The sequence below is a fragment of the Cetorhinus maximus genome, chromosome 20 (assembly GCF_964194155.1).
Source record: "Cetorhinus maximus chromosome 20, sCetMax3.hap1.1, whole genome shotgun sequence".
NCBI lineage: Eukaryota > Metazoa > Chordata > Chondrichthyes > Lamniformes > Cetorhinidae > Cetorhinus > Cetorhinus maximus.
In genome coordinates this window covers 84,777,751-84,790,259 of record NC_135898.1, presented here as the reverse complement: position 1 = coordinate 84,790,259, position 12,509 = coordinate 84,777,751, and the positions used below count along the sequence as shown (strand labels likewise).

General features: G+C 41.7%; 1 protein-coding gene across 1 annotated transcript in view; it reads right to left on the bottom strand.

The window, feature by feature from the left end:
* Positions 1-298: 298 nt before the first annotated feature.
* ubtd1b (ubiquitin domain containing 1b) overlaps positions 299-12,509 on the bottom strand; it is an 84,989-nt gene continuing 72,778 nt past the window's right edge. Inside the window, exon 3 of the mRNA XM_078565088.1 lies at positions 299-1,484. Coding sequence (XP_078421214.1) covers positions 1,102-1,484 — 383 coding nt within the window. The 3' untranslated portion in view covers positions 299-1,101. The remainder of the gene's footprint in view (positions 1,485-12,509) is intronic.

Below are 12,509 nucleotides of genomic sequence, written 5' to 3'. Positions count from 1 at the left end.
ACCTAATGAGACAACAGGTCTGTTAGTATTTACATATATAATGTAAATTAAACTGGGAACATATGCATTTGTCCATGAGACTCCATTGCAAACATCTTCAGATAGAAGCTTTAAGTTCCTGTTAAGAGGCCTTTGCATGCTCCAATTTCAATAAGGTATCTAACACCCAAAATATTAGCCTGCCTTTTCTCTGTATAGAGGCAGAGGTAGTTTGCTTACATATTTCCAGCATCATTTTTTTTTTTACAAATTCATACCAGTCTTTTGCCTATTTTTTAAAAAAAATGGAAGCACAGAGTTACATTGAGACTTCAATTGGTGTAATTATACATAAACACACAACAGCAAATTTTTTGGTGCTTAGCTGGGTCCTTACAGGCCTACAGCAAAAAAACAAGTGATCAACCACTGCACGATTAAAGCCATTGTAAAACATTTGCAGTACACTTTTCTATATAAAGCCTCAAACTGCTACTATAGAGCAACCTTTAAAAGATCTTCACTGCAAAGTACCCAGATTGACAGGACCACAGTGAGATGGCTATTCAATCAATTTTTTTAAGATGGTAGGAAATGGAAAGAGGTGGAAGAAGAGACAGACAGATAGACAGAGAGAGAGAGAGAGACAGGTAGAGAGAGGAGACAGGCAGAGAGAGAGAGAGAGAGAGAGAGAGAGATAGACGGAGAGAGAGAGAGACACGAGAGAGAGGAGAGAGAGAGAGAGGAGAGAGAAGAGAGAGAGAAAAGCAGGAGAGAGAGAGGGGGGGGGACAGGAGAGCGAGAGGGGGATAGGAGAGCGAGAGAGGGGGACAGGAGAGCAACAGAAATCACCTTCATTTACAGTCAAAAATATCCATTGGCTGGCCAAAGGCAGCAATAACAAGACTGCCAGATGTAAATTAAATATGATTCTTGTTTTTGGCCTCAAACTAAATTTGACTGTCCAACTGACAATGGCCAAAATAGGCCACTGTACATATTCCAGTGCACTCCAACTCCAAGTCCCTCCTTACACCGACCATGTTCCAGAGCCCTTCAGTTTTTCTTATATAAGATACATAGTCATGTGTCTTGCATATTGATATATTTTTGCCTGGTGGCTCAGTAAATAGCAGCTACCTCATTGACTATAACTTGCACCACAAAGTCTTTCTGGATTTTCGTTTCCTGCAGTCTCATTTTATCAGTGAGTAGTCTCCCCGAGAAGAACCAGCGCTGCCGTGAGGGTTCAATACCCTCTTCCGTGTGCAGCTGCCTCTTCAGCTGCCCGATTGTGTCTGCCATGCTGGCGTTCAGTTTGACGTCCTTCCCAGTGGACAAGCGCACCTTGAGCTGGAATTCTCGCTTGGCGTTTGCCGGAGGGTCGGGTATGTCAGCCATTTCCTCATCGCACTTCTCGGTGATGAGGTTTAGAGGCGGTGCTAGGCAATAAACAGGAAGCTGGTACCGGTTACCAAGCTCATCGTAACATTCTGTTAATGAACCTGAATGGGGCATGGGGAGGAAAGAAATATTCTCAATGAGTAATCAGTTCCCACTCATTATTTTGTTCTGTTCCTTCTTTGAACACAACACACACCAGGCCAGAGGCAAAGTCAAGCTTTCTTACTCTGTCCCATCAAATTCCTCTTCAACTACTTTCTGGATACTGATTTATAATTTATAATTACCTATAATGCTGCTGTCATCAGCTATTTAAAAGGCATCAGTTCCAATGGTCAATAGTGAACATAATGGCTAATCAGATACTCAAACCCAGGAGCAAGCTGCAAAATGTAAGTGTTTAAAATGCAAAGCTTCAGATCACTGATGTCTCCTCCTCACTTTGGCACTATTCTCCCCTCCCTCTCTTATGCATGCTAACCCTTTGTAAACTCCAGTTCCACGGCAATAAGTCCTTCAAGGAATTCACCTGCATGACAATTATTCATCTGAGAGCTTTGACTATGACTTGCTATTCAGCCACAAGGATTCATCTGCAACTGAGTTGTTGCCATACTCTCCCCATGTGTCCACACATGCAGTAATGGTTCTTGGCAGTGATGATCTCCAGGAACCCAAGGTGATTCTTTTGCTTCTAGTCCATAAGCAAATTGCGCTAAAATTGAATTGGGCCCTCCAAAGTGCATAGTTCATTTAGTTGCTGCGTTTTTCTGCAAGGAACATTAACCCACTAGAAAATTTGGATGAGCTTGATGATGATTTAGGTAACTACTTAAATTAAGTTACATTTAATTTTGAATGTTTGAGACCGCCAGAACAAGGGGACACAAGCTTAAAATTAAAGACTATGTCTGCTCCATCACCAAGATCACCTACTTCCATCTTTATCATCACCTGAGCCTTAAAGAAAATGCACGTGATTACATTTTCCACTTTTGAATATTATAAATATCCTCTGCCTCTGCTCATCTGCTGCTGAAACCCTCACTTTACTACTTCTAGACCTTGACTATTCCAAACCTCTCCTGAATTTTGAATTCATCTAAAACTCTGCTCCCCGTATCCTTAATGTGCAAAAGGTTCTGTTCATCTATCAAACCCAAGTTCACTGATCTACATTTGCTCCCTGTCCAGCAATGCCTCCATTCTTATCCTTATTTACAAATCCCTCCCAGGCCTTGCCTCTCCCTATCTCTAACCTCCTCCAACCCTATGCACCTCCAATATTGGCCTCTTGTGCATCCCAGTAGGCCGTGCCTTCAGCTGCCTGGGCCCTAAACTCTGGAGTTCTCTCCCTAAACCGCCCACCTTCTTTAAGATGCTCCTTAAAGCCTACCTCCCTTTAAGCACATTTTTGGTTTCCTCTCCCCATATCTCATGTGGCTCACAGTGAAATTTTGTTTGGTAATGTTCCTATAAAATGCCTTGGGATGTTTTACTATGTTAAGGTGCTTTATAAATGCAAGCTATTGCTGTAAGTTAGGAAGTATTTCTTTACACAAAGGGTAGTGAAAATCTGGAACACTTCCTCAAAAAGCTGTTTTGGCTGGGAGTCAATTGAAAACTTCAAAACTGGGATAGATAGAGGTTTGTTAGGAAAGAGTATTAAGTGTTATGGAACCAAAGTGGGTAGGTAGAGTTAAGATACAGATCAGCTATGATCTAATTGAATGATGAAACACGTTTGAGAGGTTGAATGGCCTCCTGTTCCTATCAGCATTGCTTAAGGTTTAGTTTTCTTCCTGACAAACTAATGAAAGGTTAAACGTTGGTCCTGATTAGATTTCTTACATTATGAGGAAAGTTCAGTGCATGAGATAGTGCAGCGCTAAAATCAGAGCTATGGTCTGACAAGAACATTTCAGGCGTTATGCACTTACCTCCTGAGCTACTATTCTATTCTATTTTAAAGGACTGAAGTTTAGCTTGAAGTTTTATTGCTCAAAGTACAGGGTGCTTAGTTGGTCCTGTAGGTAAACAATAGGTCACATTGTTTCAGTAGGCTGGATTTCAGTTGTGTTTAGAAAGGCATCACTATGCTCAAAAGTCTCCAGATCATTTCATCAAGCAATCTGCTCTTGTAGAACTTTCTGACCAGCAGGACAGGCAGAACCTGTGATGGGGAGTGGGAAATCCCCCTGAGCTACACGACTAATGCTGCTCAGACAGGTAGTGAGATCGTGTATGGCAATGCAGACATCAGGGTCACTGACCATTGGGTGAGTGGTAGCAGAACAGGAAGCACTCAGAGAAAAAGAGAAAATTGTTAAAGACTGCTGTAACTGTAAAATCTGATGAAGCCAGCACAACTACTTCCAGCCAAAACGAGGGTCCTGATGCAGTGGATATCAGCCACAGGAACCTGAATCAGAAAATGATATTATGCTTTTCACATAAAGCAAAGATTGCAGTGAACACATGGTAGAAAGGTGCAGGAAAAGGAGCAAATTTAAGGTGAGAGATTAAAAGAGAGATCAGCTTGACTTGGTTGGTAGTACATCTGCTTGAACTTCACACTGGAAATGCAGTGCATAATTTAGGCCAAGCAATATTACACTGTTTTCTTGGATGGTGAGTTAAACTGAAACCCCATCTGTTTGTTCAGTTGGATGTGAAAGATCCCATTGGCACCACTCAAAGTGGAGATGGGAGACTCTCTCTCAGTGCTGTGGCCAATGTTTGTCCCTCAACCAACATCATCTTGCATCACTGGCCCTCTATCCAGCTCTACCTGTCCCACCTCCACCCCTTAAACCAGCTTATATTTCACCTTTCTTGTATTTTTACTTAGTTCTGTTGAAGAGTCATACGGACTCGAAACATAAACTGTGCTCCTCTCCGCAGATGCTGCCAGACCTGCTGAGTTTTTCCAGGTATTTTTATTTTTGTTTTGGATTTCCAGCATCCGCAGTTTTTTGCTTTTATCATCTTGCATTATATAGTTATTAATCTCATTTGCTGTTTGTAGGATTGTGCTGTACACAAATTAGCTGCCATGTGAGGCAATTAAAATCAGGGATGCGCAAAAGGCCAGAATTGGGAGGGGCAGAGGTCTCACCAGCAGTGGGGGTGAGGCTGTAGGGAGGAAGGTGCAGAGATGGGAGGGGTGGGTCCATGGAGGGATTTGAAAGCCAGGATGAGAACTGCCAAATTGAGATGATGCTCAACTGGGAGCTAATGTAGGTCAGTGCACATGGAAATGATGGGTGAATGGATAAAGGCAACAGAGTTTTGGATGAGCAAGTTTATGGAGGGTAGAAGACAACAGGCTGGCCAGGAGTGGGTTGGAATAGTCAAATCTAGAGTTAAACACATGAATGAAAGTACCAGATGAACTGAGCAAGCGGAGGAGCTGGGCAACATTACTATATGAGGTAAATGGGCTTAATGATGGATCAGATGTAAAGCTCATCTCAGGGGTCAAACATGATACCAAGGGAGATGCCAGGGAGACAGATGGAGTTGGTGACTAGGGAAGTGGAGTAAGTGGTGGGGCACGAAGACAGTGGTTTTAATCTTCTTAATATTTAGTTGAGGGACATTGCTACTCACCAGTACTGGATGTCGGACAAGCAGTGTGACAAATTAGTGACAGTGAGGCGTTCAGGGGAGGCTGGAAGGGGGTTTATGATGAGAGTTGCAGGTGAGAGAGATGGTAATCAAAGTTATTGCTGGGTATCGTCAGCGTACATATGGGATCTGATGTGTTTTTGCAGGGCTGCTTATAGATAAGAAATAGGAGGGGGACAAAAATAGATCATGAGGGATCTAGACAGAGTAAAGAGAGAGAAATTGTTCCTATTGACAGAAGGGTCGAGAACCAGAGGACACCAATTTAATGTGAATGACAAAAGAACCAATAACAACATGAGAAATGTTTTTACATGCAGAGAATGATTAGGATCTGTAATGCACTTCCTGAGAGTTTGGTGAATGCACATTTAATCATTGCTTTAAAAATGGAATTGGACCAGCATCTGAAAAAAAAATGTAGGGTTATGGGGAAAAGGGTGGGGAGTGAGACTAGTTGAAATAGTCTTGCAGAGAGCCAGCACCGTTGTGATGGGTTGAATGGCCTTATTCTGTGCTGTAATCGTTCTACAGTCCCAGAGTTAATGGTACAGAAGTGGGAGGAGAAGCAATTGTAAGTGATTCTTTGGCTATGACCTGATAGATAAGAATAGAGCCAGGTAAATTCAGTCCTGCCCAACTGAACAACAGAGAAGGGGATTAGAGGAGGATGGTGTGCATCAACTATGTCAAAAGCTGCAGACAGGTCGAGAAGAGATAGCTTAGCAATCCTTCCACATCCTCAAGATGTCATATGGCCAATGGAATACTTTTGAAGTGTAGTCAATTTGTACCCAGTAAATTCCCACAAACAGCAATTAGATAAATTATCATATAATTTGTTTTTAGTGTTGCGGGTTGAAGGATAAATATTAGCCTTGACAAAAAGGAGAACTCACCAGTCCTCCTTCAAATAGTTCCATCTTTCATATCCAGCTGAGGGGCAGACTAGTGTTTAACGTCAGCTTAATATCTCATCTGAAAGGCAGCACCTCCAACGGGGGCAGCACTCCCTTAGTGCTGCACCTATGTCAACCTAGCTAATGTGTAATGTACAATGTGTAATGTGTAACCATATTACTGGGTATTTTTGATACCAACATGGTGTAGGAATCTACTCACTTCAACCTTTGCAGCTTAATATTGTTTGTTATTGGGGAGCACATGATGTCCCATGAGTCCCATTCAAACTTTCAAAATTCCTATCTAAATGCATACGCCAGGCTGAAGTTAGCAATAGATCTTAGTGCTCAGATTTTGGAATTTTCCCTGATTATTCCCAAACCTTCAAGCCCATTGAATTCAAGAAAAAAAAAAGTGAGGAAGGAATAGAAAGAGAGGAGATTGTGTTAATTGGCCCAAAGGGCCAGATTGTCAGGACTCAGGACCCTTACAGCTCTCAGTTTGGCACTACTAAAATGATGTCCGTTACTTCTGATGCATCACACAAGATTTCTTCTAATGCAAAGGCTTTGAGAATCAAAATACAGCCCAAGCTTGAAAAAAATCTAACTAATGGCACTGTGGGGTGCTTTTCTAGTCTAAGTGGACACTGAGAAAATCTTACACTTTCATAATATTTGTGACATTGGTGACAAATGTGTCCCTATGATTGCACTTTGTTGAGTTAAGTTTATTATTGTTAACATGGATATGTACATTGCTCAAGGTTGACCTAGCAGCTAGCCGTGAGGTTATTTACCTTGCAAATTACTTTGGACATCTTATTGACTCAGTGGGAGTTAAGTACACAAAGTGGTGTGTGAATTGAGTAAATGAACAGGCAAGACCCAGGTCCAATATATGGACTGTATGCAGTTGGCCGAGCGGTGGAGAAGTGGTGATTCATTCAACCATAGTTAAGTGTTCAAGTTTCTCCTGCTCGGCCCCAGTGAAGCTCTACAATCTATCTAAGCTTATGATTATAGAAACACAATGAATAGGAAAATGCCACCATGATCCAATCAATTCCAAAACACAAAAAACAGAACTCCCACATACTCCTCAATTGCTCCTTTAGCCAAAACAAAACTAACTTGGTCCCTCTGACGCTATACCTTCCCACTGTCTCCCTGGCATCCTTACTTAGCAAGTCATTTCCAAAAAAGTCCCAACACTTCAGGAAACCTTAAGCCTCACAATGCATTCCAACATTGGTTCTTTAAAAAGCATGTCATTTAGACTATGCCCTGCCTCTGCATGTAGTCATCTATACCGTACATAGAATGCAATTAACAACTACAACGTTTCTCAACCCTGTCAGCACATGACTCAAAGATACCTCCAAGGAGTCTGCAAAGGGACATAGGTTAAGTGAGTGGGCAGTAATTTACCAGATGGAGTATAATATGGGAAAATATGAACTCTGGCAGGAAGAAAAGCAGCATACTATTTAAATGGAGAGAGATTGCAGAACTCTGGAGGTACAGGGGGATCTAGATTGCAGAACTCTGGAGGTACAGGGGGATTTGGGTATCATGGTACATGAATCAAGAAAAGTTAATACGCAGGTGTAGAAAGTGATTAGGAAGGTAAACGGAATGTTGTTTATTGCAAGGGGAATGTAATATAAAAAGTTGGGATCTTCTGCTACAGTTGTTGGTGAGACCACATCTTGAGTATTGTGTAAAGTTTTGGTCTCCTAATTTAAGAAAGAATATAAATGCATTAGCAGTTCAGAGAAGGTTCACTCAACTGATACCTGTGAGGGGGATATGGTTTTATGAGGAAAGGTTGGACAGGCTGGGCCTGTGCCCACTGGATTAGAAGATTGAGAGGCAATCTTATTGAAACATAAGATCCTGAGGAGACTCGACAGAGTGCATGCTGAAAGGATGTTTCCACTTCTGGGAGAGATTAGAACTAGGCAGCAGAAAAATAAGGGGTCTCTCATTTAAGGTGGAGATGAGAAGAATTTATTTCTTGCAGAGGGTCTTGAATCTTTCTCTCTCTTCACCATAAAATGGCGGAGGCAGAGCCAATGAATATTTTTAAGGCAGATGTAGATAGATTCTTGACTCACAAGGGAATCAAAGGTTGTCGAGGGTAGGTGGAATGTGGAGTTGAGGCCACAATCAGATCAGCCATGATCTTATTGAACGGCAGTGCAGGCTCAAGGGGCTGAATGGCCTAGTCCTGCTCCTAATCTGAATGTATGTTAATGGTGTAGGAGAGGGAGAGGAAGAAACAGCAGTTTGAAACACTAGGTTAAGCCCTATGATGCCCAGCCTACATATGTTGGAATAGCCACCAAGACTCATTCAAGAGAGGACGCAGAGAAGAAATAAGTAAAATACTAACTCATTGCCTGGAATATTGTGGACAGAGTCAGTGGGTTAGAGGGTTGGAGTTAATTAAGGGTGCTCAGACATAAATCAGTCTCCACTTTAAAGTCATACTTTAAGCCAATTAAAGTACATTTTGATCTTGTTATATAGAGTAAATGTATATATAAATGTATAGCAACTTTGAAAGCAGTTCAGAGTAAAGGAGTTTCTCCACCTCTCAGGCATTGGAACTGGAAGACTCAACAAATGCTATGCCACCACTGGCAGGAGGCTATAATTACAGCATAACAAAATTATAGAGGCAGTTTCCATTATAAATGTGGGCAAAGGAATTTATAATGGAAAAAGTTGACAGTTAATATATAGATATGTTTTATCAGTCATAATGTACCATACTTTCAATTTTTCTTGTTGCTAAAATTTCAAGCAAACAAAATATCAAGTACAGTAATGTAGCTGAACAGAAAACTGCATAATAGGGAAGGTCTGCATACTCTGTAAAGTACTATAAATAGTTTGATCAGCTCCATTCCTTTCAGAGCTCAAATAGTGGTTCACAAACAGTGGCAAATTCTGAAAGGAATGTACCATTATCCAAGATTGGTGGGAGGTTCCAGATTAAAATCATCTTTGGTAATACCAAGTACAGAGATTTGCTAAAGGAAGAACACTAATTAATTTTGATCTTTAAAACTTTATTCATTTTTTGGCCTTCACTATAATAACTCACTTTTCCAGAACCACTTTATCCAATTCAGGGTCGTGGGGAGTTGGAGCCTAACCGACAGGCAATGGGCGCAAGGCGGGTTATACCCAGGACGGGACGCCAGTCCATCACAGGGCGCACACTCACACACACACACACACACACACACACACACAATAAGGGGCAATTTAACCGCCGCCAATCCATCTAACTAGCACGTCTATGGGCAGTGGGAGGAAACCGGAGCACCCAGCGGAAACCCACGCAGACACAGGGAGAATGTGCAAACTCCACAGACACCAGAGGTCAGAATTGAACCCGGGTCCCTGGAGCTGTGAGGTGGTAGCGCTAACCACTGCACCACCCCTATAATAAATCAACTGCTAAATAGATAGAAAATAAAAGATGAAGAGCTGCTTTCCCAATATTGTATGACAGCATTCATTTATTCAACTGTGGTTAAGTGAAGAGAACTAAATTTGTGTAGCTACCTGCTGTGGAAAGGAAATAATAGTTCATTTACTTTCTAAGTATTAATCAAAAAGGCTTATTTGACTGCCTTGAGATCCTACAAGTTTCTAAATTCTCTGTGAAGATAGGTATCACTTTCCCACCCAAGCACCACTGGCAGTAGCATGCACTTTGACACCCCTCAGCCAAGCCATGGTAGATCAGCAAGTGTGCTTTAAAGTGTTTGGATAGTTCAAAATGCAGGAAAAGGAAGCTGGCATTCACAGTAACAGCCAGTAGTTTACACAAAACTAAACTACCTAGTGCCACCAGGCACGATTCCCAAGTGTTGGGAACGTTTTGGCCACAGACCTGCTGGTGCCATTTTGCAACATGCAAACCGTAACTGTGAATTGGCCCAAAAGTATTTAGAGCCCAAAATAAATATTGAATGGCTGTACGACTAGGACATGTCAGGAGATGGTTTCCAAAAGTAAAACACAAAACCACTTCCATACTGAGTTCTAATCTTTCCTCAGCAGAGACATAAAACCTGTACACAGGAGGATATGTACTGTGGGATTGCCGGTGCAAATTTTTTTTTTAAGATCCTTCTTAGTGGATTGAGTAGTACAGAATAGGAAGGTCATGAGATTTGATTCCTGGTCTCTGCTGGGGTAGCAGTCAATGTGTTCAGTAACTTCATAGAACCATAGAAAAGTTACAGCACAGAAAGAGGCCATTCAGCCCATCGTGTCTGCACTAGCCGAAAAAAGAAACTAGCTGTTCATTTTAATCCCACATTCCAGCACCTGGTCCATAGCCTTACAAGTTACAGCACTTCAGATGCAGATCCAGGTACCTATTAAATGAGTTGAGCATTTCAGCCTCAACCACCAACTTAGGTAGTTAATTCCAGACACCCAACATCTGAGTGAAAAAGTTTTTTCCTCACGTCCCCTCTAATCCTTCTACCAATCACCTTAAATATATGCCCCTGGTAATTGACCTCTCAGCTAGGGGAAACAAGTTTTTCCTGTCTACCCTATCTAGTCCCCTCAATTAGGTAACCCCTTAATATTTTATTCCTTAGAACAGAGAAGGCAAAGTGCAGCCCGCTCCTGATCACTATCCAATAATCCTAGTTAAAAAGTTTGGCATTGGAAATCAGAACCTGTCACAATAACAAATGAGAGGTGCAAGGGTAACTACTGAAAGGTTGCTTTTGCACAACTTTTGATAGACTGATTTAGCAGTAATGGCCTCAGAGGTATTGGCACAAGAATGAGATCATTATCCCCGCCACAGCTAGGGTTACCAATGAAAACTGAGCATATGCCTGGAGATTTCATTAAATGACCTCTCATCCAGTCAACAGTCTTTTCCCCGCTCCTCCCTTCCATCTCTAATACCTTCACAAACATAAGTACTCAAAGTAAATGAAAAAAAAAATTAAATGACATTTCCCCAGTTTGTTTCCAGCTGTGTCCAGGAGATTAACCCTAAATTTCTGATGACTCCAGGACAATTTGGGACGGTTAGTGCCCTAACTCACCTGGTACAACCATGAGATGAGGGCAGAGGAACGAGGGAAAGTGATCTTAAATTTCAAATTTAACACTTCTGGTATTCTGAATTCCTCTGCTGCTGTGGTACACAGGCAGTTAAATGGCAGCAACTATTTTGGTATGTGCATCTGTTCAACAATTCCTTCTTGCTTGATGAAACTTGCAAGACCAAGGGCAAAAAAGATGATTTCACTACAGCTTTTCCTACAGCCTACATGCATACTGCTACTTCAGCAGGAATGTGGGTTAGAGTCAGGAATTTGTCAAGTCAAGAACGCATCCAAGATTAGGAATGCACAATTATAACCAGTTTTAAGTGAAAGCAGCATTTGGCACTAATTTACAAAAGCAATGATTGTCTGAGGTCTCTTTTCACTGGGCCTTCCCAGTCACTGGGTTTAACCAATCTGGCAAATTCCTCTGGTGTTGCTATTTGCTGTACAGGGGCCATGCATCAGTAGCTGGCAGCAACACAATATTAAAAGCAGCTCAAACTTCGCTTGGAAGCTATCTTCCAAGTGCCCCGGCAACACATCATCTCTGTTCACAGATGAAAAGCTCAACCTGAATGAGATAGGGAGGGCTGCTGACACCCAAGCAGTCAGCCCCTGTGTGAAATGAAAGTTAAGTGCAGAGACAAGTTCTATCTAAAATAAAGATCACGATTCAAACATCTGCACACTACATCAGAAACAGCTAGCCAAAATTAGATCTTGATCAGCTAAATTAGGTTCATCAACACTAAAATAAAAAGAGCCTCAGCTGCAAACCAGAGATTCTAGGTAGCGGGCGCACAGTTGAATTTGATAGGATTTCCTCAGCCAAGAGGACTGGTACTTTGTTCACATGGCAAAGCTCCATCTAATGTAACACAACTGTACACACTTAAACTGACCAAATGGAGTATGTTGTTATTGGGATAAAGAGGTTATACCTTTTAGATGCTGACCTGGATGAAGTACTCATGAAATCTGACTATACTTGTAACTACTGTGGAAGACATGTATTGCATTTTCCTCCTCACTCATCTCTCCCAGTCCGTATCACACATCTAAATGCCAGTGTAGAAGAAATTCTCCTGTTTGCACTGTAAGGAACATTTTTTATTTTCTGTTGGACTATGGATTAGAATTACAATGGCTGCAGTTCAAAGGATATGTCCACTGGAACAGGATGAGAAATATATGCAATGTTGCAGTCATGGAACATAGTATGTCATGAAAGAGAGGATGGTGCTGGAAAGAAGTCCTGGACCAAGGGAGCTGCCAGACAACAGCATTTTAATTGGCCCCTGACCAGGTGACCAGGGTTTTGTGTGGTAGCAATGCAGCAGAAAGCTCCTGGCCTGCAAAGAGAAAACATCTAAAATCTCTTTTCCTCATATCTCTATAACCTACTCACTCTCTCTGAGGAAACCCCTATAAAAAGGAGAAGGGGAAACCTCTGTTAGAGACATTGAAAAGCAAGTTCTCAACCAGTGAACGA